The sequence below is a fragment of the Phoxinus phoxinus genome (assembly GCF_949152265.1).
Source record: "Phoxinus phoxinus genome assembly, chromosome: 22".
In the NCBI taxonomy this organism is placed as follows: Eukaryota; Metazoa; Chordata; class Actinopteri; order Cypriniformes; family Leuciscidae; genus Phoxinus; species Phoxinus phoxinus.
In genome coordinates, this window is record NC_136897.1 from 4,531,807 (window position 1) to 4,555,868 (window position 24,062).

At 36.6% G+C, this 24,062-nt stretch overlaps 2 protein-coding genes across 2 annotated transcripts; both read right to left on the reverse strand.

Annotated features, from left to right (window-relative positions):
- Nucleotides 1–321: 321 nt before the first annotated feature.
- On the reverse strand, nt 322–15,223 carry inpp1 (inositol polyphosphate-1-phosphatase). Its single transcript, XM_079597715.1, has 6 exons — nt 14,907–15,223; nt 12,417–12,629; nt 12,259–12,319; nt 8,286–8,486; nt 4,606–4,780; nt 322–1,980 (listed from the first exon to the last, which is right to left on the reverse strand). The coding sequence occupies exons 2-6, from the start codon at nt 12,618–12,620 to the stop codon at nt 1,509–1,511; spliced, it is 1,113 nt and encodes a 370-aa protein (XP_079453841.1). The 5' UTR covers nt 12,621–12,629; nt 14,907–15,223; the 3' UTR covers nt 322–1,508.
- On the reverse strand, nt 14,621–23,582 carry LOC306990465 (uncharacterized protein; the record flags this gene model as incomplete). The annotated part of the gene is made up of 6 exons (XM_079597341.1): nt 23,256–23,582; nt 22,383–22,497; nt 22,180–22,284; nt 21,929–22,087; nt 21,173–21,313; nt 14,621–14,629 (listed from the first exon to the last, which is right to left on the reverse strand). Exons 1-6 carry the CDS (start codon nt 23,297–23,299, stop codon nt 14,621–14,623), a joined length of 573 nt encoding a protein of 190 aa, XP_079453467.1. The 5' UTR covers nt 23,300–23,582.
- Nucleotides 23,583–24,062: the final 480 nt, after the last annotated feature.

The window sequence follows — 24,062 nt, forward strand, 5'->3', positions numbered from 1 at the left end:
ATTTTGACACATTAAAGAACAGCCAAAGGGGTTTTGTTAATGTGAAATTGTGATTTGCAACCCCAATTTTGATTTTATTTTATCCAGTATGTGTTCTAAACGGACTCAATCACATGACCTGTATGTGTACAGTGAAGTGACGCTTTGGATCCTGTTCTAGTCATAAGCTCTGAGACTGACACAAAGCCAAGAGAGAATTAAATGAGGATCTTTTTGATGTTTTTTTGCACATAAAAGGGCATCAATGTTCCTCTGAGCCGTTTAACACTTTCCCCATCAGCTCCTTTGCTCTCAAAGTTTTTCCATTATGGTAACAAATATACCAAAAAACAATTCAATTTTTAATATTTCAATACATAATAAAGACTGTAACAGCTATAAGTCTTGAACATAAAATATCCCATAAATACTGAACAGTAAAGCAATGTTTCTCTCATGACATACACTGGTGGTCAAAAGTTTGGAATAACAAAGGCTTTTTTAAATGATTTTAATAGTCTCTTCTGCTCACCAAAGCTGCATTTATTTAATCAAAATTACAGTAAAAGCTGAAATATTCTAAAGATTTGTTTTCTATTTGAATATAAATTTAAATATATAATTTATTCCTGTAATTAGGGATTCTAATATCCTGATTTGCTGCTCAAGATTAATTTCTGATTATTATCAATGTTGAAACAGTTTTTACTGCTTCATATTTTTGTTGAAATCATGATACGCCATCATTCAAAAGTTAATAAAACTTTCTGGGATAAGAACAAAAAAAAAAAAACTTCAAATAATCCTGAAAAAAATATATCAAGGTTTTCACAAGAAATGTTAAGCAGCACAAACAAAAATGAAAGAACCATTATTAATAATTGAGCATCAAATCATCATATTAGAGTGATTTCTGAAGGATCATGTGACACTGAAGACTGGAGTAATGATGCTGTAATTACAGGAATAAACTAGTTTACAATATACTAACATAGAATACAGTTAATTTAAACTGTAATAATATTTCACGATATTTCTTAAATGCATCTAGTTCTTGCAGAATATTTTATTAAATGTCCGTAAAGGTTTCGAATGAGACGGTAAAGTGCAACTCAAGCCAAAAGTCGTTCCGGTGAGAGACTCTCATTGCACTCATGATGTTTCTGCCTTTCTCAGAGTGAAATAAGTCACAAACATCCCCATAAAAGGGCCTGAATGTCCGTGTGTTGCGCATGACAATCCAAACCCACAGAACTGTCAGTTTCCAGCTTTCGTCTCAAGGAACTAAAGCGTGTGATGTCATCTGTAATGAAACATAAAAAGGGATTGCTTTGCTTCCCTTTCCCCTGAAAATGAAACTTCCAAAAAATAAAACGTTGTAAATAAGTACGATATATTTCTTTTCTCCTAAAACAAACTACAGCTTTAAATTAACATTTGAATATGCCACTATACATTATGAAACTAGAATCATAAAGGACATGCGAAAAAAAAAGAAAAAAAACTTGCACAATATCATATTATTAATATCATATCTTCCCAGCAAGCGCCTCCACGACTTTCTCAATCACGCTGGAGTCCAAGTACGCGACGATTCCTCCCCGGTTGGCCCATCTGTCCACCCCTTGACTGTGTGTGTGCGGCTGATGGTATGTGAGTTGAGCGGTGTGACCCGCGAGACACTGGCTCAGATCCGACACTCCTCCGCCCAGCGCCCGCAGCACCGCATGAGGAGCGCACGAGTCCCACTTAAACGTGCTCCCCTCCGACAGCACGTACACGTCCACCCGGCCCCGCACCACACACAGCAGCTTGTACCCCGCGCCCGCCGCGTACATCAGCGACCCGTTGGGGAGCGCCGCGAGCGCGTTCGTCACAGCCGGCCTCTCGCTGGAGCTCAGCAGAACTGACACACGCTCGCTCTGACGACTCGCCGGCCGAGTGAGCGAGCACACGTTCACATCTCCATACGAGACGCCCCAGATGTGCTGGCCTCTCCATCTACAAGCAGGACACAATCACGACATTATGGAGTACAGTAACATACGTATTGGGTCATGATAGCTTCAATCCTTCTTACTGTGTTTGACACACACTCTATAGCAGTGGTTAAACTATTTATTTCTTCTTGAAATTTTGTGACTTTTTTTTCACATAAACGTGCATGCAAGCCTTTTCGAAACATCTATCTATAATCAATTACTTTTTTTGATGCAATGAGTAAAGTAACGTGCATGATGTAATCAGATTACTTTTTTGTCATTCTTGAAACTCTTAATCAATATAATTTCTCCATTCTCAAATAGTTCGATTTTTTTTAACTGCATTTTTGGTGTCCAACTCAATCACTTAAATATACAATATGTAAATTTTTCCGCCGCTAGGGGTCGCTGCAGAATTATGGAACTTGTCATCAATCTATGGATCTAATAATGTTTATGGATGAGTGAATACATTGATGTTTTTGTCATGACTGTGATGTGAAGCAGAGCGCGATTGCTAATGAGAGACAGATATCAGCGCCACACGCGAGTCCCGCGGATATAAAGGAATGAGGAGATTTAATTCTACCGAACTAACGTACCCGCAAGTCCTGAATTACTACTCACACAGGACAGTTTATTAGACGAATGAAACTTGTGAGGTAACGCAGCGCTGTCATTTTTTTGTCATTCATTTTAGGGCTGCAACAACGAATCGATAAAATCGATTATCAAAATAGTTGGCAACGAAGTTCATTATCGATTCGTTGTGTCGCGCGACGGCGATGTTAAAAAAAAAAACATTTTTAGTTGAGCGCAGATCTATGAGGCGCCGGACTGGACAAAAGCGAAGCGAACTCCGCGAGCGACACTGTGCTTGAGACACGTGTTTGCGCGCGAGTGTGTCTGCACGGGCAAGAGAGACCGAGTGTGTCCGAGAGCGCGCGATATAGAGTGTGTTTGTGCGCGAGTGTGTCTGCGCGCGAGAGAGAACGAGTGCCTCTGAGAGCGCGCGATAGAGACCGAGTCTATTTGCGCGCAAGAGAGACCGAGTGTGTCCGAGCAGCACTGAATTTTTCATTCTTTACTCTAAGTCTAAATGACTCAGAGAAACTTCACTATATGCTCGGAAAGGATGAGCTGCAAAATACACACCATACGAGGTGGTCAATCCATTGTATTTTTTTTTTTGTGAGTGTGTGCGTCTGCGAGTGTGAGAATTTGTGCGTCTGTGAGTGTGAGAATTTGTGCGTCTGTGAGTGTGTGCATCTGTGAGTGTGTGCGTCTGTGAGTGTGAGAATTTGTGCGTCTGTGAGTGTATGCATCTGTGAGTGTGTGCGTCTGTGAGTGTAGTGTGGAGAACAAGTTCTGACATTTAAACAAATCCTGTTAAGTTTTCTGATTTGTATTTTTCTTTATTTTAAAAAAATTATTTATTGTTCTGACAGCTCAGGTCCCTTAAACAAAAATATACATCTTTTTGTGCACTTTATTTAAAAAAAAAAGTCCTATATATTTGGCAGATGTAAAGCACATTTTTTGTTTTTTTTGTGTTAGTCAATTTAAAAAAAAAATATTACTTTAACAGCTCAGGGATGTTCAAGGAGCAACCTGTTTGTGCACTTTCTCAAGATTTTTTTGCACTGTGAATTTGCACTGTCAGTTCTGTTTTTGAATAAAGGGTTGGAAATGAATGCTTTTTTATTTTTATCCGATTAATCGAAAAAATAATCGACAGATTAATCGATTATTAAAATAGTCGTTAGTTGCAGCCCTAGTTAATTTTTGTAATGTTTCAAAACTATTTGTTTCCAGTTTCAGCCACAGTTTCTGTAGTCATGTTTCACATTAGCTTTTTTCCACAGAAATATCTCGTGTAAATGCCTGCAACTAGCTCTGCAACTACTGAACAATGACACACCTGACTGACCGGTTGCATAAACATAGAAGGGTTATTAAAGTTCGCCCAAAAATGAAAATGATTTGTTTCACTAACCTTACACTATCACACTAAACTGCATTTGAGTGTTGAAAGTTATAATGTTATTCTGTGTTAGATTGTTTGCTATATGAGACTAGCAGTAAACTAGATCAATATCAGAATAACATACTGATCATATTCTAACATTTCATCATTTTGATCTATATAACATTGATTCGTTTTATGTACATTTGCTCACCTGTCTAATCCTCGTTTTAGTTCTCCTTTTGTCCCAAAGTCTGCTTGCCATGATCCATAATGTTTGAACGAAACAACAGTGCGCAGCTAGACGTTACACACTACGCAGATGTCCACGTCTGTCGCCATGGTTACTATGGCAGTACGAGCGGAAACCAGGGATAGCGCGGATATTACGTCAGAGACAGGCGACAAGTGAACAGGGATTCTGGGACGAGCCATTATTGAAAAATGGAAATTTCTCTGAAATTAAAAATCTTTGGGAACTTTTGGGATATTGTAAGTACACGACTGCAGGAAATATATCACACCGTGCAAGTGGTTTTTGGATATTTTATTACAAAATTCTTATATATTGTACCTTTAAGTGATACTAATTTATTTATTATTGTGATATTTACTTTATAGTGTAATAAACCCCTTTAGCGGTGACTACATTTGCACACAGTAAAGCTGCACTCTTACCCTTTACCCGTGGAGTCTTTGCGGTTGAACGGCTGGTTTATGACACCCATGACTGGTTGACCAGTGGCTCGTAAATAAACCCCAATCAGAACCAGAGCACACGGGAGTCCAGAAGGACAGAAGCCTTCATCCGGCTCCTCTTCCTCTTTCCCTTCAATGTACTGACTTGTACTGTCTGTTCGAAGAAAATAACACACATACATCTGTTGATAACCTGAACAATTCACACACTGAGAAAAAAAACAAGGCATTTAACTGGCTGGAACTTTTGTTTTCCATTCTACAGGTTGAATTGTTTCAAAACTATTTGTTTCCAGTTTCAACCACAGTTTCTGTAGTCATGTTTCACATTAGCTTTTTTTCCACTTAGTTTTGAATGTCTCGTGTACATGCCTGCAACTAGTTCTGCAACTACTGTACTGAACAATGACACACCTGACTGACCGGTTTCATAAACATAGCTGCTAAATTAAAGGGATAGTTCACCCAAAAAATTTAAAATTACTCACCCTGAACCCATCCTCTGTGTATATGTGACATTCTTCTCATGGGGGTTAATAAAGGCCTTCTGAAGTGAAGTGATGCGTTCGTGTAAGACGGCCGTACTAGGGATGCTCATATTGACCGTTTAACCGTTAACCGAAAGTAAAAAATTTGACCAATTAGGTTGAACAGTTAATCAGTTTATCAGTTAAACGGTTTAAAAGTAAAAAAATAAATATAGATTTTTAGCTTTTTTTGTTGTTGTTTGTTTGCTGCGTGGTAAAAAAAAAAAAAGTATATAGCCTATATTTGTTATATATAGACATATAAAGACATTTCGCTGAGCAAGCTAAATGAAGCAAGCGAAAAGAAGTAGCCTACTGTGTGGGACCATTTCGACAGAAAGGGCGACGAAGTTACTTGCAAAATATGCTACGCGGTATTAAAATAAAGCAGTAGTGCGAGTACAATGCAATAGGCTATCACTTGCGAAGCAAACATCCACATGTTTGACCATGTCCGAAGTTGGCCACTCTAGCGATACGCTATCTCTGTATTCCCGGGACATCTGTGCCATCAGAGACTCATGTAGACATGTTACTTTTTTTCAAATAAGAACTAGACTAGCTGTGGATTGAGGTAGGCCTGCTATTTTTATTTGACGAAAAAACGTAGTCTGATGGGGATGGGGGAAAAACCCTGTTTTTTTAAAGCTTCAAACTGATTCCGTGTTTTCTTCTTGTCATCTTAATTTGTTAATTATTTTAGTTTAAAAAATATATTAAGTGTAGGCCGATTTTAGTTTTTTATATATATATTCTGTTTTTCTCTGTTGTCACTGTCAGAAATTCTGCAGGTGCGTGATCATGTGGATCCAGGTTCTGTTGTTGATCTGTTCTGCACGTTAAAATAAACCAGTGATAATTTTTTTTTACATTTTTTTGTTATTTTTAACGGCTCAGAGACACTCGTTCATTTTATTTTTATTTAATGCCAATTCAATATTATAATCTTATCAGTTAACGGTTAATAATCGGATAACGAGCTGCGGTTTTCGGTCGGGAAAATTAACCGAAATGAGCATCCCTAGGCCGTACGCATCGATTTACGCCACAAGAGTAACACTTGAATTGACGCACAACGGAATGATAAACGCGGTTGCCCAGCCCTGTGTGTTTGAACCACGAGAGGAGTCAAAGCTTACGCTACTCCTACGTCATACATAGTCAAGTGTTACTCTTTTGGCGTAAATCATAGTTATTTTAGTCGATAAAGTTTCAAATATGGATATTTTTCTTACAAGAACGCAACGCTTCGCTTCAGAAGGCCTTTATTAACCCCTCGGAGGCGTTTGGGACACTAATGATGGATAGATGCGCTTTAATGAACTTTAAAAGGTGCCCATTCACTCCCATTATAGCCTGGGAAGAGCCAGGACATTTTTTAATATAACTCTGATTGTGTTCGTCTGAAGGAAGAATTTCATATACACTTAGGATGGCTTCAGGGTGAGTAAATCAAGGGAACTTTTTGGGTGAACTGTCCCTTTAAGACTCGTCTTACAAGTTAGTTATCTAATTTTTAGTCTAAGCAGTTTAGTTGGGTCACTATAGCAGTTCCGTGACCATGGAGAGCGAAGGTTCGTTTCTCACTGGATTTGCCATCTATAAAGGTTAAAGAAAAAAATTAGCCGTGGTGCCCCTCACTAAAATGTGGGGAAATTTTGTGAGAGCCCTATATCCAATATGGCTGCCGTCAGCCAAGCTGGAAATGATCCTTCTAATGGTTTTGCCCACAGTGCTGCATAAATAATACATGGTTTCTGAGACCATTTGGGTCAAGAAATTCATAAATGATGTAGATTTATTGATTTGACCCATTTTTGACCTTCAAATTCAAGATGGCCGCCTATTTTTGCTCTTTAAGGCGAGACACTACAAGTAAATAGGGTATATTTTTTTAACTTACAGATATCACCATGAAACTTTACCAGTTGATTACTCACATGAATAGGAGAAAAAAATGTATTGCAAGTTTTCTGTAATTTTATGTTTAAATGTGCTAATCAGGCTATATCTAATTAAATATGTGCTATTTTGCATATATTTTGAAGTGACAAATCTGACCATTGAAAAAAACAAGGTTCAAAATTATTTTTGCATTTTGTTGATATATTCAATGAAAAGACATTACCAGAGGGGATTATTAATATCTCCTTTTGTTACCTTGTAAATCAGAAAATACTGCCAATAACCTTAAATTACGCCCTATTTTTAGGCATAAAATGTCATAAATCAGGACAAGAATGATACATCAACCAATCCCTCTGGACAAACTTTCTCAATATAGTTAGGAATATGACTGAAGTTTGGTGTATGTAGGGGCTACAGAAGTGGAAAATCGTCACTATAGGAGTGTGAGAAAAAACTAATTTTGAGAAAACGGCCTTTAAAGATTTTTATGGCAAAATTCCACAAATTTCTATTGAAAGCCATGAATTACAGACAAAATATGCCTTTAGGTCCAAGTAAATGCATGTATCACACGGTTTAACATCCAAAAATCCTTATTGCTTCATCCATCACTGATCATAACATCCAAAACAACACATCAACAGTCCATCCCACCGGTGGAATGACGAAACTAAATACATCACACCCATAGACGTCACGCTTCAGAGTCAGCAGTCGAAACTGTCAAGGTATGACAACAAACTTTAAGCCTGTCGTACAAGAAAGAATCACTTATAAATACAAATAGTATGAAATGTCAGAGCGCGTATATGATGACATCATTTTTATTTTAAAGCGAACTATCCCTTTAAAGAGCAAAAATTGGCGGCCATCTTGAATTTGAAGGTCAAAAATGGGTCGAATCAATAAATCTACATCATTTATGAATTTCTTGACCCAAATGGTCTCAGAAACCATGTATTATTTATGCAGCACTGTGGGCAAAACCATTAGAAGGATCATTTCCAGCTTGGCTGACGGCAGCCATATTGGATATAGGGCTCTCACAAAATTTCCCCACATTTTTGTGAGGGGCACCCCGGCTAATTTCTTTCTTTAACCTTTATAGATGACAAATCCAATGATGACCCAACTAGTTACAGTCTACGCAGAATACTGTACATGTAAATATCTAAGTTAAACAAATTATTTAATTTTCTGGACAGAAAATAACAAACGCATTACCGATGGGATCGATCCAGATGCCCACGTCGGCGGGGCTGATTGACAGCTGCAGAGAGTCAGCGGTTTCATCTCTGAGCTGAAGGTCCTGGTGGATGGCTTTGCTCAGGAGGGACGCGGCGGTTTGATCCCCGTCCAGGACTTTAGCCAGCAGAGCAGTCGTGTCCCGTTCCTGAGCACAGACCGTCACAGTAACACTCTCCCCTGATGGACATACAATCACAATGTATTCGATTAATACATTGACTAGCTCGGAGTTTGAGTGTTCTCTGCTATCACAGAAGCATAGTTAAAAAATATATATATATATATAGTTTGGAATCGGCAGTTAAATTTTAAATAATAAAAATAGATTTGAATCGGCAGTTAAATAATAAATAGTAAATCTAAAAATAGCTTTGAATCGGCAGTTAAATATATATATATTTTTTAATAAATTGCTTTGAATCGGCAGTTAGATTAAAAAAATTATCTAAAAATAGCTTTGAATCGCAGTTAGATTAATTTTTTTTATCTAAAAATAGCTTTGAATCGGCAGTTAGATAATAAATAAAAAAAATCTAAAAATAGCTTTGAATCGCAGTTAGATTAATTTTTTTTATCTAAAAATAGATTTGAATCGGCAGTTAGATAATAAATAAAAAAAATCTAAAAATAGCTTTGAATCGGCAGTTAGATAATATATAAAAAAATCTAAAAATAGCTTTGAATCGGCAGTTAGATAATAAATAAAAAAATCTAAAAATAGCTTTGAATCGGCAGTTAGATAATAAATTAAAAAATCTAAAAATAGCTTTGAATCGGCAGTTAGATAATAAATTAAAAAATCTAAAAATAGCTTTGAATCGGCAGTTAGATAATATATTAAAAAATCTAAAAATAGCTTTGAATCGGCAGTTAGATAATAAATTAAAAAATCTAAAAATAGCTTTGAATCGGCAGTTAGATAATAAATTAAAAAATCTAAAAATAGCTTTGAATCGGCAGTTAGATAATAAATTTAAAAAATCTAAAAATAGCTTTGAATCGGCAGTTAGATAATAAATAAAAAAAATAGCTTTGAATCGGCAGTTAAATAAATAAAAAAAATCTAAAAATAGCTTTGAATCGGCAGTTAGATAATAAATTAAAAAATCTAAAAATAGCTTTGAATCGGCAGTTAGATAATAAAAAAAAATCTAAAAATAGCTTTGAATCGGCAGTTAGATAATATATTAAAAAATCTAAAAATAGCTTTGAATCGGCAGTTAGATAATACATTTAAAAATCTAAAAATAGCTTTGAATCGGCAGTTAGATAATAAATTAAAAAATCTAAAAATAGCTTTGAATCGGCAGTTAGATAATAAATTAAAAAATCTAAAAATAGCTTTGAATCGGCAGTTAGATAATAAATAAAAAAATAGCTTTGAATCGGCAGTTAGATAATAAATTAAAAAATCTAAAAATAGCTTTGAATCGGCAGTTAGATAATAAATAAAAAATAGCTTTGAATCGGCAGTTAGATAATAAATTAAAAAATCTAAAAATAGCTTTGAATCGGCAGTTAGATAATAAATTAAAAAATCTAAAAATAGCTTTGAATCGGCAGTTAGATAATAAATTAAAAAATCTAAAAATAGCTTTGAATCGGCAGTTAGATAATAAATAAAAAAATAGCTTTGAATCGGCAGTTAGATAATAAATTAAAAAATCTAAAAATAGCTTTGAATCGGCAGTTAGATAATAAATAAAAAAATAGCTTTGAATCGGCAGTTAGATAATAAATTAAAAAATCTAAAAATAGCTTTGAATCGGCAGTTAGATAATAAATTAAAAAATCTAAAAATAGCTTTGAATCGGCAGTTAGATAATAAATAAAAAAATAGCTTTGAATCGGCAGTTAGATAATAAATTAAAAAATCTAAAAATAGCTTTGAATCGGCAGTTAGATAATAAATTAAAAAATAGCTTTGAATCGGCAGTTAGATAATAAATTAAAAAATAGCTTTGAATCGGCAGTTAGATAATAAATAAAAAAATCTAAAATAGCTTTGAATCGGCAGTTAGATAATAAATAAAAAAATCTAAAATAGCTTTGAATCGGCAGTTAGATAATAAATAAAAAAATAGCTTTGAATCGGCAGTTAGATAATAAATAAAAAAATAGCTTTGAATCGGCAGTTAGATAATAAAAAAAAAAAATCTAAAATAGCTTTGAATCGGCAGATAAAATCGTTTCAGAAAATTCTAAATTAGAATAGAACTACATGTTTTTTAGGTAGCAATGTTCTTTTGAAACTACATGGAAACATCCTAAACTGTATAATATAATATAGCTTGGAATCGGCAGTTACATTTTAAATAATAAAAATAGATTGGAATCGGCAGTTAAATAATGAATAATAAATTAAAAAATAGCTTTGAATCGGCAGTTAAATTTTTTTATTTTATAAATTGCTTTGAATCGGCAATTAAAAATTTTTTTTTTAAACAATTATAGCTTTGAATCGGCAGTTAAATTAAAAAAATAATAATCTAAAAATAGCTTTGAATCGGCAGATCAAATTTTTTAGGTAGCAACGTTCTTTTGAAACTACATGGAAACATCCTAAACTGTAAATGACCATAAAACCTATGACTTAAACTATTTTGCCATTCAAGTTTTGACAAAAACAATTTTTATAAATGATAAACCTCACGTTTCAGCCTAATAAATTATTATGCATGTTATATAACTGGCAGATGGGCTGAATGAAAATGCAAATTCACTCTAAAAGTAGGTGGCACTTATGGAAAAAGTAGAAATATGGAAAATTACCGCAGTTACTCCGGTACACAAAGCATCTCATACCACATAATGATATCTATGATTTTTTTTACTATCATCTCGCAACCATTTGCCTACAAGGTGCTGCGGCCACAACCCCCCCACTGGCTTTATCCCATCTGATTTTAAAATGGTTTGCATAACCCCAAATCAAATCCTGGCATACACACCTCCATGAACCAGGCTAAAAACTGTGATCGGAAACACATTTGCTGGAGTTTGGTGTAAATAGAGCCTGTGATAGCACTTACAAAGGTTTTTTTCTGCATCATGCATCTTAACAGGGAGTCCCACAGGGCTCTGTACTAGGCCAATCCCATGTTGTCTACAACAGAATGCTTGGATCTTTTTTGAAATTATATATATAGTTTATTATACCACTGCTACTAGGACTGCACACCTCAACATACCGTACATCAACTCTAAATTTAACCTGTTTTAACGTTCGCATAATTTTATCTGATTCTACTTTTTTCCAAATAATCATCTAAACAACTTCTGCATGCAACAAAATATTTATATATAGTGTCACACGATCCACAATATATCAGATTTCCATATTTCAGTTGAGTTAAATTCACTATGAAATCAAAATGGACAATTCTTGTTTTTTTTTCATGGAATATTGCAGCATTTTAAATTATTTATGCACATTATTTTTTTAAATGCACGTGCCTCGTACCTTTAATAACTTTATTTTTCAGTCCTGTTCCACATACATACTATGAACTTGTTGAACTATGTAACTGTACACCCTATGATACCTGGGTACTAACTAAGTACACGTATTGTAATAAAGTGCAACCCTATCAGTGACATTTCTTTTCTTCTCTGATCACATGTTTACGGTCTATGGTGTTTACTGGTGCCAGCCCAGGGCGAGGAGGAGAACTGTCAATCACATGAGATCCACCAACCGCAAACCATCCAACCAACTCCCTATGGACAAAATCAAGCCCGACCCACCTGACCCACCCAACCTAACCCACATTTGTACTTTTTACAGAAGCCGTTCCACTCGAATACACTTCGCATTACTTTGTTTCATGCTGACGTAAAGAGTCAAAGATCAAGTGCCACAAGAGGGTAATGAATGGCATTTAAATATAATTGCATAGTGAAATCCTTTCAAATGAAGAACAATTAAAACAATGACAGGGTAACTCACCAAGCCCATTCTCAAACTTGTTTGACTCCTCTCCATGAATAAAGCCAGTCAATTCTGGAAACTATAATTATAAAGCAAGAATGATTAGCCCTCAACACAAACTGATCAATGTGACTACAATGAATTTGGATCTCAATGAAAGGTTTGTTTTTAAGAACCTGGGCACAAACATCATGGCGAATCATTTCCTGGATCACCACATCAGCAAGCGTCTTGAAGTCCTGGAGGAATTTTTTGTTTTTGTCAGCTCCGGTCTTTTCCTGCACGAGGAGCTCAAAAAGAGACGCTTCTTGACGACAGACGCGCGCCACATTTGCGGCTTTCTCTGCCACGCTCAGGAGCGACCGCAGCAACTCTGCCATACTGGAGACCTGGGAATCACACACACATAACATCTGCTGTATAAATCTCATAGTCATAATGATGCTGCTCAACCCCTTAAAGGAGAACTCCGGTCAATTTTAACATTGAGCTATTTTTTTTGTAAATTTGGAGTGCTGTCAATACAGAGAACAACGACAAAAATCGGTGTTGCCTACACTGTGTTATCCTCTTTTTAAAATTTGCACCCTGTTGACTTCAATGGGGCAAGTTTTAAACCTGCTTTTAGCCTCTTAGCATTCTTGATGTGTCATACAAGTGCCCAGCCATGTTGAGTGATTCTTTTAGAGTGAACACGAGTGAATCTGACTGCAGTAGATGTGAAAGATATGAAAAAAATGATGTTATTTCAGCCAGCGCAAATACCTGTATTTACTTCCTGTTTTCGGTCGAAGTCCAAAGTAGTCGATAGTCGAGTTCACGCGTGAAATCGACTATATTTTTTCCAAAGGTGGTTTCTGTCATTTGCTGTCGTTTTTATCACGCTGATGTAAGTTCAAGTGTCTGTTTTTGAAATAAGTTTGTTTTTAGTTAGTTACGTGATGCTATAAAAACAGTGGTGCAATGTCATGATTGACAGCTGTGATTGACAGGTTCTCGGAGCGAAGTAGTCACTGAAGCACCAACTGACTTTTTTTCGGGATCTTCGGAGGACTGAGGAGATTGTATTTACTTTATTTTAAATACAATTGTCGTACTGCAATCAACAAACATAAAAATTGGAGCAGGAGCGGAGGAACAGAGCAGACATAGGCCACTTGAAAAGTGCAGGGAGAGAGCATTCTGGGAGAGTGAGGGCGGGGCGTTGATTACGCGTCATTACTTCCTGCTCGCTACCGCGCAGGTCTGGTCCCGAGATCGCTACCGCGCAGGTCTGGTCCCGAGATCGCTACCGCGCAGGTCTGGTCCCGAGATCGCTACCGCGCAGGTCTGGTCCCGAGATCGCTACCGCGCAGGTCTGGTCCCGAGATCGCTTCCGCGCAAAAAACGTAAAAAATAAAACTTAAATTGTGCAAACTCGTTGCCTTAATTTAATTAAGTAAGCATAACTTAATCCATTAAAATTTTGTCAACTTAATTCTATCTGTGATCTGAAGAAGTGTACTCCCATAGTGCATTGGGGCATGAATAAATTAATTGCTTTATTTTACTATTTTTGCCTTTATTTTACCTTTACAATTTTATTTGCTATCGTTATTGGGGTTATACTGACAAGAGATAGCAAATAAAATTGTAATGGTATAATTAATAAAAAAAAAAAAAACGTGTTACCATTGTTGTGGTTTGCATGCTGAATGTTGAAGTCTGTGTGTGACTCAAGAAAATGGCAAGACACTGTCACAAATATAGAGGGATTATATCAACCCAATTAAAAGTTTATGCCATAAGTGTTAGGAATAAAATGTTAAAATATCATTATTATACATTAAAGTTTTTTTTTTTTTTTTAAGTATGTCAGTTTCAACACTAAATAGGTCAAGAGAAAATCAGGTCAAGCTTCAAAAATATATTATCAACCTAAAAAAGATCTCCAACTGGGACAAAACCTTTTAAAATCATGACGAACACCGGAGGACAATGACAGACTAGATGTCTTTGTGCAAATCAAATCAAATCACAAGAAAATGCCTCACAGATGTCTAGCACATGAGTTTACTGAGTGTCATGCGGGCGGCTCATGCCTATATAGTTATAGCGAAGAGATTTGATATGCCATCATAACACTGAAGACAAATGTAATGTAAAGTGAATTTAAACAGTTAGTGTATTGTATGAATGTACAAATGCATGCTGCTTGTTCAACTTTGGACTCAAATATTGGGATTGGTGCAAATAAATGCAAATAGACATGCAAATGTATGACATCAATACATAGTGATGATATCAGGATATACTTAAAACGATATTTTGATGATTACTTTGAAAAGCAATTCACAGCTGTGGTGAACGTCTATAGACATTTCACAGAATGTCACATTGTTTACATCACCTTTAGACACGCAAAAACAAAAGACACAGAGACAGAACACATAAGCACGTATATGTGAAGCAGTCTCTCTCTCTCTCACTCACACACACACACACACACACACACACACACACACACACACACACACACACACACACACACACACACACACACACACATCTGTATAGAATCACTTGTATGTATCATTGACTTGTATTATTATTATTGGACTTGTATTATTACTGGATATAACTAACATTAACAAATAAAGTAAACGCAGAACAATTGCAGCTCATACCGTTAAAATGAATCCGCAGGGTTGTCCTCGAGTTGAAGTCGCGCGCTTCCTGTATGTCACTGTAACCGAATCTGCTCCTGCTGTGTCTGAGGGCGCGCGCACACATCATCTCAGAAGCGTGACCTGCGGCAAGATAAACGGAAGCGCCTCGGAAATGAGCGCATTTCCCCGCCTTTCCACTCCACACGTCATTCGCATGCACGATTGTCGCATTCTTCTTCTTCTTCTTCTACCTTCTTGTTACTGGCCGCTCACTCCATAGGAGTATTACCGCCACCTACTGTACATCCTACATGGGTGATGCATCTATATATTCCATAGACAATATTCCTTTTTATTTTATATCGCATTCTTCTTCTTCTTCTTCTTTGGTGTTTATTGGCGGTTGGCAACCTCGAGTGTCGCATTCGCCCCCTCGCACGGAACTTTGAGATGGTAAAATTAATGAATGTAATGCATTAATGAAATATATCCCCACAAAACAAATGATCCTCAATACATCTAAAATAAAAACACAGTCGATTTGTTAGAGCTAATCTATAAAAATATGTATTTAATAATTATAAAAATAAAAAATCTGCTCTGATTATTAATAACAGAAATATCGTTAACAGAATAAAGTGTTAAAATATTGGTAATTCTAGCTTCGCGCTCATAGTTTTGATTATAATACATCACAACCGGTCAACCGGTCGCATACGGTCTAACGTTAACCGCAGAAGTTCAGATATTTCAACGCAACGCATCCGAAGCTCAAATCGGATCCGAAATTTCCATACGCAAATGATCGAAACAGAGCCGTTAAATATGGCGGTCTATAGGAGTGTCGTAACTTTGTTTTTCAACAGCTCTGGATCGGAACCATAGACAGTATATAAAATCGGAACTCATGAAGTAGAGCCCTGCGCGGGACTGTTTTCTTCATCCCGCTCCCGCCCGCGCCCGCCGAATTTCTGACCATTACCGCCCGCTCCCGCAACATATGTGTTACACTCCCGCCCGCTCCCGCAATATGCATGTCCACTCCCGCCCGCACCCGCAAAACTCTGAGAATCTATTCCCGCACAATAATAGAGATGCACTGATTTTGTGTCTTCTCCCGTCCCGCAGGAAAAAACACGCATTTGTATTGCTTTTATTAAAGAGATTCATGCGGTTGTTTGTTTCGTTTCCCTGGCCTGCATGCATTCTGACGCACTGGTCAGGAAGACGAATAGTCGGGGACATCTAAAACGCTTAGGCTACCGCGCGTTTCTTTAGACATTTGTCACAATGAACAAAGTCCAGTTCCTTTCCATCTTTATCAAAAACAATTGAGAAACTTCTCCAAATGTCAGACTTGCCTTGCGCTTAGGTTTTGTGCTGTAAATACCTAGTTTGAGGTTCTTTTCTACATCATTTATTGACATCTCCATCATGTCGCTAGGCAACCTCCCTATCCCGCGGTGTTTTTTTTAGCCGCCCGTTCCCGCCCGCAGCAAAGTTCAAACCGCCCGCTCCCGCGAGATTTGCGTTGGGTCCCGCGGGACCCGGCGGGACTCAATCCCAATGCAGCCCTCTATCATGAAGCTCCCGTACTCCATTGGAAATAAATGTCGCGTCAGTGCGCTCAGCCGCTTCTGTGGTGAACATAAAGCCCGCCTACTTTGATTTGATTGGTCATCTCAATTATTCTGACATTGACGGGCAGTGACGGACCAATGATCGAGGCTCAGATGAACACACACACACACACCCTGTCCTCTGTTTCTGACGTGCGCTCGGTGCGAAGCTATTTGGACGTGTGTGTGTGTGTGTGTGTGTGTGTGTGTGTGTGTGTGTGTGTGTGTGTGTGTGTGTGTGTGTGTGTGTGTGTGTGTGTGTGCCGCACGTATATTATATTAATTTGAAACAGCAACCCAGAATATTTGTCACAAGCATTGATTAAAACAATGATGACAATAATCCAGGGGCGTAATTTGTGTGGGGGGGGGGGGGGGGGTAACCCCCCCAATATTTAAATCTATGCATTACAACCCCCCCACAACCCCCCCAATATTTATACCATGATCACATGAAAACCCCCCCAATGTTCAAACCAAATCTACGCTCTTGAAATAATCTCATGAAAAAAAAACGACTTAACTTCTGGACCTTAGGCAGTGAGTTCTAACCACCCGAACCCGGGCTTTGGGGGAGTAAGATTTTAAAAAAGAAAGGAATCAATATTTTTATTAAATTATTAGTAAATTATTAGTAAATACATAATGTTACAACATATTTATATTTTAAATAAATTATGTTCTTTTGAAATTACAATTCATCATAAAATCCTGAAAAAAAATTAACCATGGTTTCCACAACAATATTAGCCTAAGCCTCAAACACGTTTTCAGCATTGATAATAATGAGAACCATTGTTAATAACTAAGCATTTGAGCAGCAAATCAGCATATTAGAATGATTACTACTGGGGTAATGGTGCTGAAAATTCAGCTTTGACCACAGTTAAAAGGCTACATTCAAACAGTTATTTTAAATTTATATAAATATTTCATAATATTACGTTTTTTCTGTATTTTTGATCGATTAAATGCATCATGTTGAGACTTCTTTCTAAAGCAAAAACAAAAAAAAAACATTAAAGGAATAATTTAATAAATTAAAACTCTGTCATTATTTACTCACCCTCAAGTTGTTTCAAACCTGTATTAATTTCTTTCTTCTGCTGAACACAAAATACATTTTGGAGAATGTCGGTAACCAGACAATTGATGGACATCATTGACTTCAATGGTAGGAAAGGGGAAAAAGTAAGTCAATGGGGTCCATCAATTGTCTGGTTACCGACATTCTTCAAAACATCTTCTTTTTGTGTTCAGCAGAAGAAATAATTTCATACAGGTTTGAAACAACTTGAGGGTGAGTAAATAATGACAGAGTTTTAATTCTTAAGTGAACTATTCCTTTAATGTTTTTTTTTATATTCCAAATTTTGACCACCAGTGTGTTCTTGAAAAACAAAAATAATGATTGTTTTACTTTTAATGTAAGGTTAAGTAAGGCTTCAAATCAATAGTATCTGTATTTTTATGCAGCCATGTTTGTCTGTAAATCTTGATATTTTCAATAAAAAATAAAAATAAAAATAGTATCTGTATTTCGCTCCAGTTCGGTTGATGGCGGTAAAGCACCGAACAGCCACTGTCAACAGCCAATAACACTCAAGAAGAACAACCAAACTGTGGCGGCAGATCTCCATACTGTCTATGCAGATCTCAGGTCAGCCGCTGAGCCACAATTATCCTGTCCAGTATGGAAGGCCAAAAGGGACAAAACCTGTGAAACTGACGCGTTAACACGCATTTACGCGTTAACACGCAATTTAAGCGTTAACACCGATTTACGGGTTAACACATAATGACGTGTTAACACGTAAATGCGTGTTAACGCGTAAATATGCTACAGTAGGAGTGTAGGCTACATGAAAATACTATTTGAAGGAAATGTGTAATTATCCAAACAAAACTTTGTGATTGTGAAAATGGTCATGACTTTCAGAGGCTTATTTAAAATATGCTGTACTTATATGTAGGCTATATGCCTAGTTTTAACAGATGAAAAGTACATTGTTGAACATGTATTTCACATTAAAAACTGGTATTTACAAGCTTTCTCTGTGTTTGAGCAGCAACCCAGCAGGTGGTGCTAATGTCCCAAAAATGTATTTACGCGTTAACACGCATTTACATGTTAACACGTCATTATGTGTTAACCCGTAAATCGGTGTTAACGCTTAAATTGCGTGTTAACGCGTAAATGCGTGTTAACGCGTCAGTTTCACAGGTTTTGTCCCTTTTGGCCTTCCATAAGTCGGTGGAGAGCAACTGCGCTCGACTGCAGAATCCGACAGGCGTGCCTTACGCTCGCGAGAGATTTTTGACATACGTCAGCATGACATCAGAGCCAGGCGGCCCGCACTCGGACAGATTTCTAACCGGCATGCATCTCACGGTGATCACCGGTGATCGCATAATAAAACGCAAAGCCTCCGTGGAGATGACAGATATAATGCAGTGACTGAACGTGAGCTAATCTGATAAATATCGACAAACAGAAAAGACATTATATCAAACATTATTAGGACAGCGTATTTACGACTACTTACCAACATCTGGCACACCACGTGAACCAACTGATGCCAAATATCGCGATGTGTTCGGAACGAGACTTCTTCAGCGCGATTTCCTACTGATAAAATATAATTAAAAAAATATTAATAAACAGCATAGCAATGTGATTGCAAGAAAATGAGACAAAATTAGCTTCCCTGGCAATCAGACCGAAACAATATAATTAAAAGAAATACATAAACCATGATAAGATCTCTCTTTACTGAAAAGTCTTTCAAAAATCTATCTTTACTGGATTCGTGGCGCTACTTTAATAGTAATTCATTTGAATATACATGGAGCAATGCGTCTAAGTCTTTAAAATCGAGAATTGACCTATTTCTTATTTCACCCAGTCTGCTACAACATGTTCAAGATATCTCCCATCATTATGCGGCCTTTTCAGATCACCTTCTGATCGAGCTGCATGTCTTTACAGACTGTTCGTAAACCCAGCTGCCTCCGTGGATATTGGAAACTTAACAACTCTTAGAAGATAACATTTGTACAACAAATTTTTTTGAAACATTAGCCTCCAATATCTTTAATCCAGAGGAATCAGTTTATGCATCTAAATGGGAGTTATTTAAATTCAAATCCAGAGAATTGGCTATGAGAAGTATAAGAAATAAAAAAAAAGACAGAAATTGTAAAGAAACAGATCTATTAAACAAAATTGATACTCTTTGGAAAGTTCAGACACTCTCTCAAACACAGGAGAGTGAGCTCCAGTCCTTAAAACTAAAACTTGATGACTTGTATATTAGCAAGACTAATGGAGCTTTTGTGCGTTCAAGAGCTAGATGGATAGAAAAGGGAGAGAGGAATGCAGCCTATTTTTATATTGCAGCTCCCCAATATATGAAAATAAGGACCCGGTAAGAGTCCGGGTCCAGATGGGCTTTCAGTTGAATTTGACCAACACCTTTGGAAGGTATTGGAAGATCCCCCTTTCTTACTGTTTAATGAATGTATATTAAAAAAGGATTTGGTCACAACTATGAAACAAGGATTCATTTCCCTGATTCCTAAACCAGATAAAGATGCCCATAATATAGATAATTGGAGACCTATCACTTTATTACATACAGACTATAAATTGTTTGCACTAGTATATGCAAAAAGATTAAAATCCGGATTAAATCAAATCATTAATGAGACTCAAACAGGTTTCATGAAAAATAGACACATTAGTAATAACATTCGCCTTATAATTGACCTTCTAGACTATTCTGATCAAATTGATTCAGGGGCTCTTATTGTGTGGTTAGATTGTTGTAAAGCCTTTGACACCATCAAACACGGCTTCTTACTCCATTCACTGAAAGTTTTTGGTTTTGGCAATAATTTCATTGATATTATAGAAATGTTTTATAAAGATATTAATAGCTCTATTATTATGTCAAAATCTCAAGGAAAATTAGATTTCTCAGTTCATCACCCGCCCCTTTAATTAATTGCCGTCTCATAAAGTTCGGACTGTACAATAAATATCTTGTTTAGCCTACATTTGTTTTTTTTACAAGTTAAATTATAACGAGAGGATTTGAGTGTGCAGATCTCAGCACTGGGCAAAAACTCTGGCGTTTTGAGTGGTGAGGGAATTCGAACTAAAACTTATGCAGCCCTACTTTTGTGCTTACTCTTATTCTTCGAGAAAAACTTTCAGGCTAACTAATGTTTTAATGTACACTTCATAACAAACGTTTAAAAAAATGTTAGTTTGAATAAAAATCACCCCCAGGAAAACTGTTTTATTTGATCATCTTTTAATGTCCATACAGTATCCCTGCTGTCCCTCACACCCCAGTGCACGATCCAAAAACGGGTCAATGATGATTTTTTTTCTCATTTTTTATTTTTTCTTAAACACTTCTTGCTCTTGTTGGCCTTCGTCTTGGTTCGACTCGCATCGTCAGAATTTTGAAATGCAGCTGCCGATGCAAGCCGATGAAAGCCCCCAATCTGGTTGGGAAAATTACAAAAGAAAAGAAAATGATTGACCAAAAACATCTTTAAATCTTTACTGTACCTCATTTTCATTTTAAAAATCATATCAACAACAAATACAGATTCCTTCAAGAATGGCAGAAGTATTTGAGCATTAATATTTACCATGTCCAACTGCTGGATGGGGTCTGTAATGTGGGACGCACTCTCATGACCACCTGTGAGCCTGTCGTACACCTTCTGGATCCCGGCCGCAATCTGAGAATCCGGGAGCTCCTCGGCTTGCGGTTCGTCATGTTGTAGTTTCTGTAAAACACACGAATAGTCTGTAATCTTATGAGACAGAACTGTACAGAAGACATATGTACCACAGTGACATCAGTGTGTGTTTTTGTGTATAAATGTATGTGTGTGTTTGTGTGTATTTACAGATTCTTCTATTCCGGCACATATGCTCGTAAGCAATGCCCTTTGCTGAACCAGTTGTCTTGTCAGTTGCAGGTTTTCAAGGTCGGATTCCTTTGTTTCCTCCATTAATTTCTTTTTTTCCTGCTCCTGCGCTTCCCTCATCCCGGCCATCTCTTCTCGCACTTCCACTGCCTGACATTTACTTTTTGAAGTGTTCTTCAGTTCAAATGGCATTAAATAAGGGGAAAGAGAGAGAAAGATGGGAACATTAGTATAGAGTACTTTAGATATAAAGATGGGGATAATGTACAATTCCAAGAAATGCACCTTGTCTTTAAACATAAAAAAATATATAAATCAATAACTTTATGCAGATATTTTCTGCCCAATCGTTCAGAAAACTGACAATTGAACCGCACATCAAATAAGACCAAGCCAAACTTGCGATGTGATTGGCTCTTCTAATTGTAAGGTGGGACTATTAGCCTATTATTAGTATAATACTATGACTACCTTTCCAGACTTTTTTGCCTCTCTCTTCTCCCATTCTTTTTTCTTCTCCATGAAGGCATCATATTCTGCTTGTAGCTTTCTCATGTTTTGTTCATAAATACGAGTCTGTGCTTGGTCAGACGCTGCTGCTTGTAAGTCACGGTCAATGGCCTCATTTTCCTGGAGAGAAAGACAAAAAGGGGGTTACTGATGATATTGAAGTCCGTTTACACATTCATTATCTATGGAGTTGTTTCAGAATGTCGCCTTACTTGCAACTTCTCCTCATGCGCCGCCTTTGCTCTCTTGATTTTTTCCTCTTTTATTTCTACCTTCTTCTCTCTTTCTTTTAGACGTTCTTCCCTCATATCCAACTCCTGACAACAGCACACACAAGATAGAGCACTTTACACTCATTTAAACTGGAACAGCCAAAATGTGAATATATATATATATATATGTTTTATACTACCACCTTTTCCAGAGCATCCATTGCCCTGGTCTCACTCTCAGCGTCCTCATATACATCTGAAAGCCGCATTGCGATTGTCCTCTCATCTGGCAGATCCACACCCAAATCCTTCCTATATCTGAAAATATGATCAATCTCTGAGTACACTCAATTCACTCGGAGGGCTTGACACTTACTTTTCAGTGTTTTTTGGCTTAATAAGGGGATAGTATTCAATTCAATTCACATTTATTTGTATAGTGCTTTTCACAATACACATCGTTTTAAAGCAGAAAATGCCACATTACAATTAGAGTGATCTGTTATCAGAGGTAACTGTCTAAGTTATGCATTCCAGAAATGTACTAAATCAGTCAGCGAAATATGTATTAGCCTAATTTAAACAATGTAATAATTTAATGCAGAAACAATGAGCTCATAAAAGTAATGAATACTTGTTTGTTAACAAATGATTTTGACATTTAGAAAATGTAGCATCTGTAACAAACTGTATATAGGCATTTGATGGTGTAGCATTTTTTGAATGATAATTGGTAACGTTTTTCTTTTTTTTCTTTTTTTTTTTACAATGATAACGTTAACGCTCTCAGAAAAAAAAGTAACCTAAAATTAGCTACAAAACACAAGCGTGGTTCACTTGTTGGTACCTAAATGGTAGGCCTACATATTAGAAATTTTTTAAAGTTTACCGTCCCAGTGACAGTTTTTACCAATAGAGTTCAGTGGAAATAGCTTGAAACGCATCCGTTAACGTTAATCTCTGAAACCGAATCTCAGCTGTTATAACGACGACACATTAAATTAATACTTGCTTCCCAAAAAAACGGTTTAGGCTGCAATAAGTAATACATAATGTATAAAGTAGGCTATACTTACAATTCCATTCCTTTTTGGAAAGCCTTGTTTCGATCGAAACTCATCTTCGTATAGGCTAACGTTAGACTAACAACAAGTTACAACAAACTTTCTGCTGGCGTGATTTAAACTTTCAAAAAATGCCAAAACATATGATTACATTAACAGACCTTATGTAGCCCCGCCCCTTCAAATCAGTGTAACTAATAGCTGTGTAAGGCAAGCATATTAATACTAGGCTATAAATTAAATATTTTTTGTTGTATGGATCAGTAGCCTAAATAGCTAATCTGTTCAAATGTAACGTCTATTATTCCATACTGTCTGTATTGTATATGTATTATTCAGATCGTCTCAGTCAAATGCAATTTGTTGTCTACATTTATATACAAATTATAAAAAATAAAATAAATGTAAGCTGCAAGCAGCATTTATCGGTGTTCAAGCAGTTAAGGCCTTTAAGCACAAAAGCATCAAAAGACATTCAGTTTTATTTAGCAAGCATTTAACCACTGACAAAATCCTCAGCGCGATTTCCTACTGATAAAATATAATTTAAAAAAATCAATAAACAGCATAGCAATGTGATTGCAAGAAAATGATACAAAATTAGCTTCCCTGGCAATCAGACCGAAATAATATAATTACTGTAAAAGAAATACATAAACCATGATAAGATCTCGTGAATAAATGTTGATTAAACAGCTTCTAAGAATCGTGCTGTGAACACGAAATACGCTTCCCATTGAAATACATTATTAGTTTAAAAACGTGATGATATCACGAAAATAACGAGTCCGTGTCACGAATCAATAGATTAAATTACGT

What these genes read in the sequence shown, in the direction of transcription:
- inpp1 (XM_079597715.1), bottom strand. Translation starts at nt 12,620, where the DNA reads ATGGCAGAGTTGCTGCGGTCGCTCCTGAGCGTGGCAGAGAAAGCCGCA. An exon ending in CAAGTTTGAGAATGGGCTTG is followed by an intron (nt 8,487 to 12,258) that starts GTGAGTTACCCT and finishes TATGTCCATCAG; the next exon opens with GGGAGAGTGTTACTGTGACG. An exon ending in AAAGACTCCACGGGTAAAGG is followed by an intron (nt 1,981 to 4,605) that starts GTAAGAGTGCAG and finishes TCCTGCTTGTAG; the next exon opens with ATGGAGAGGCCAGCACATCT.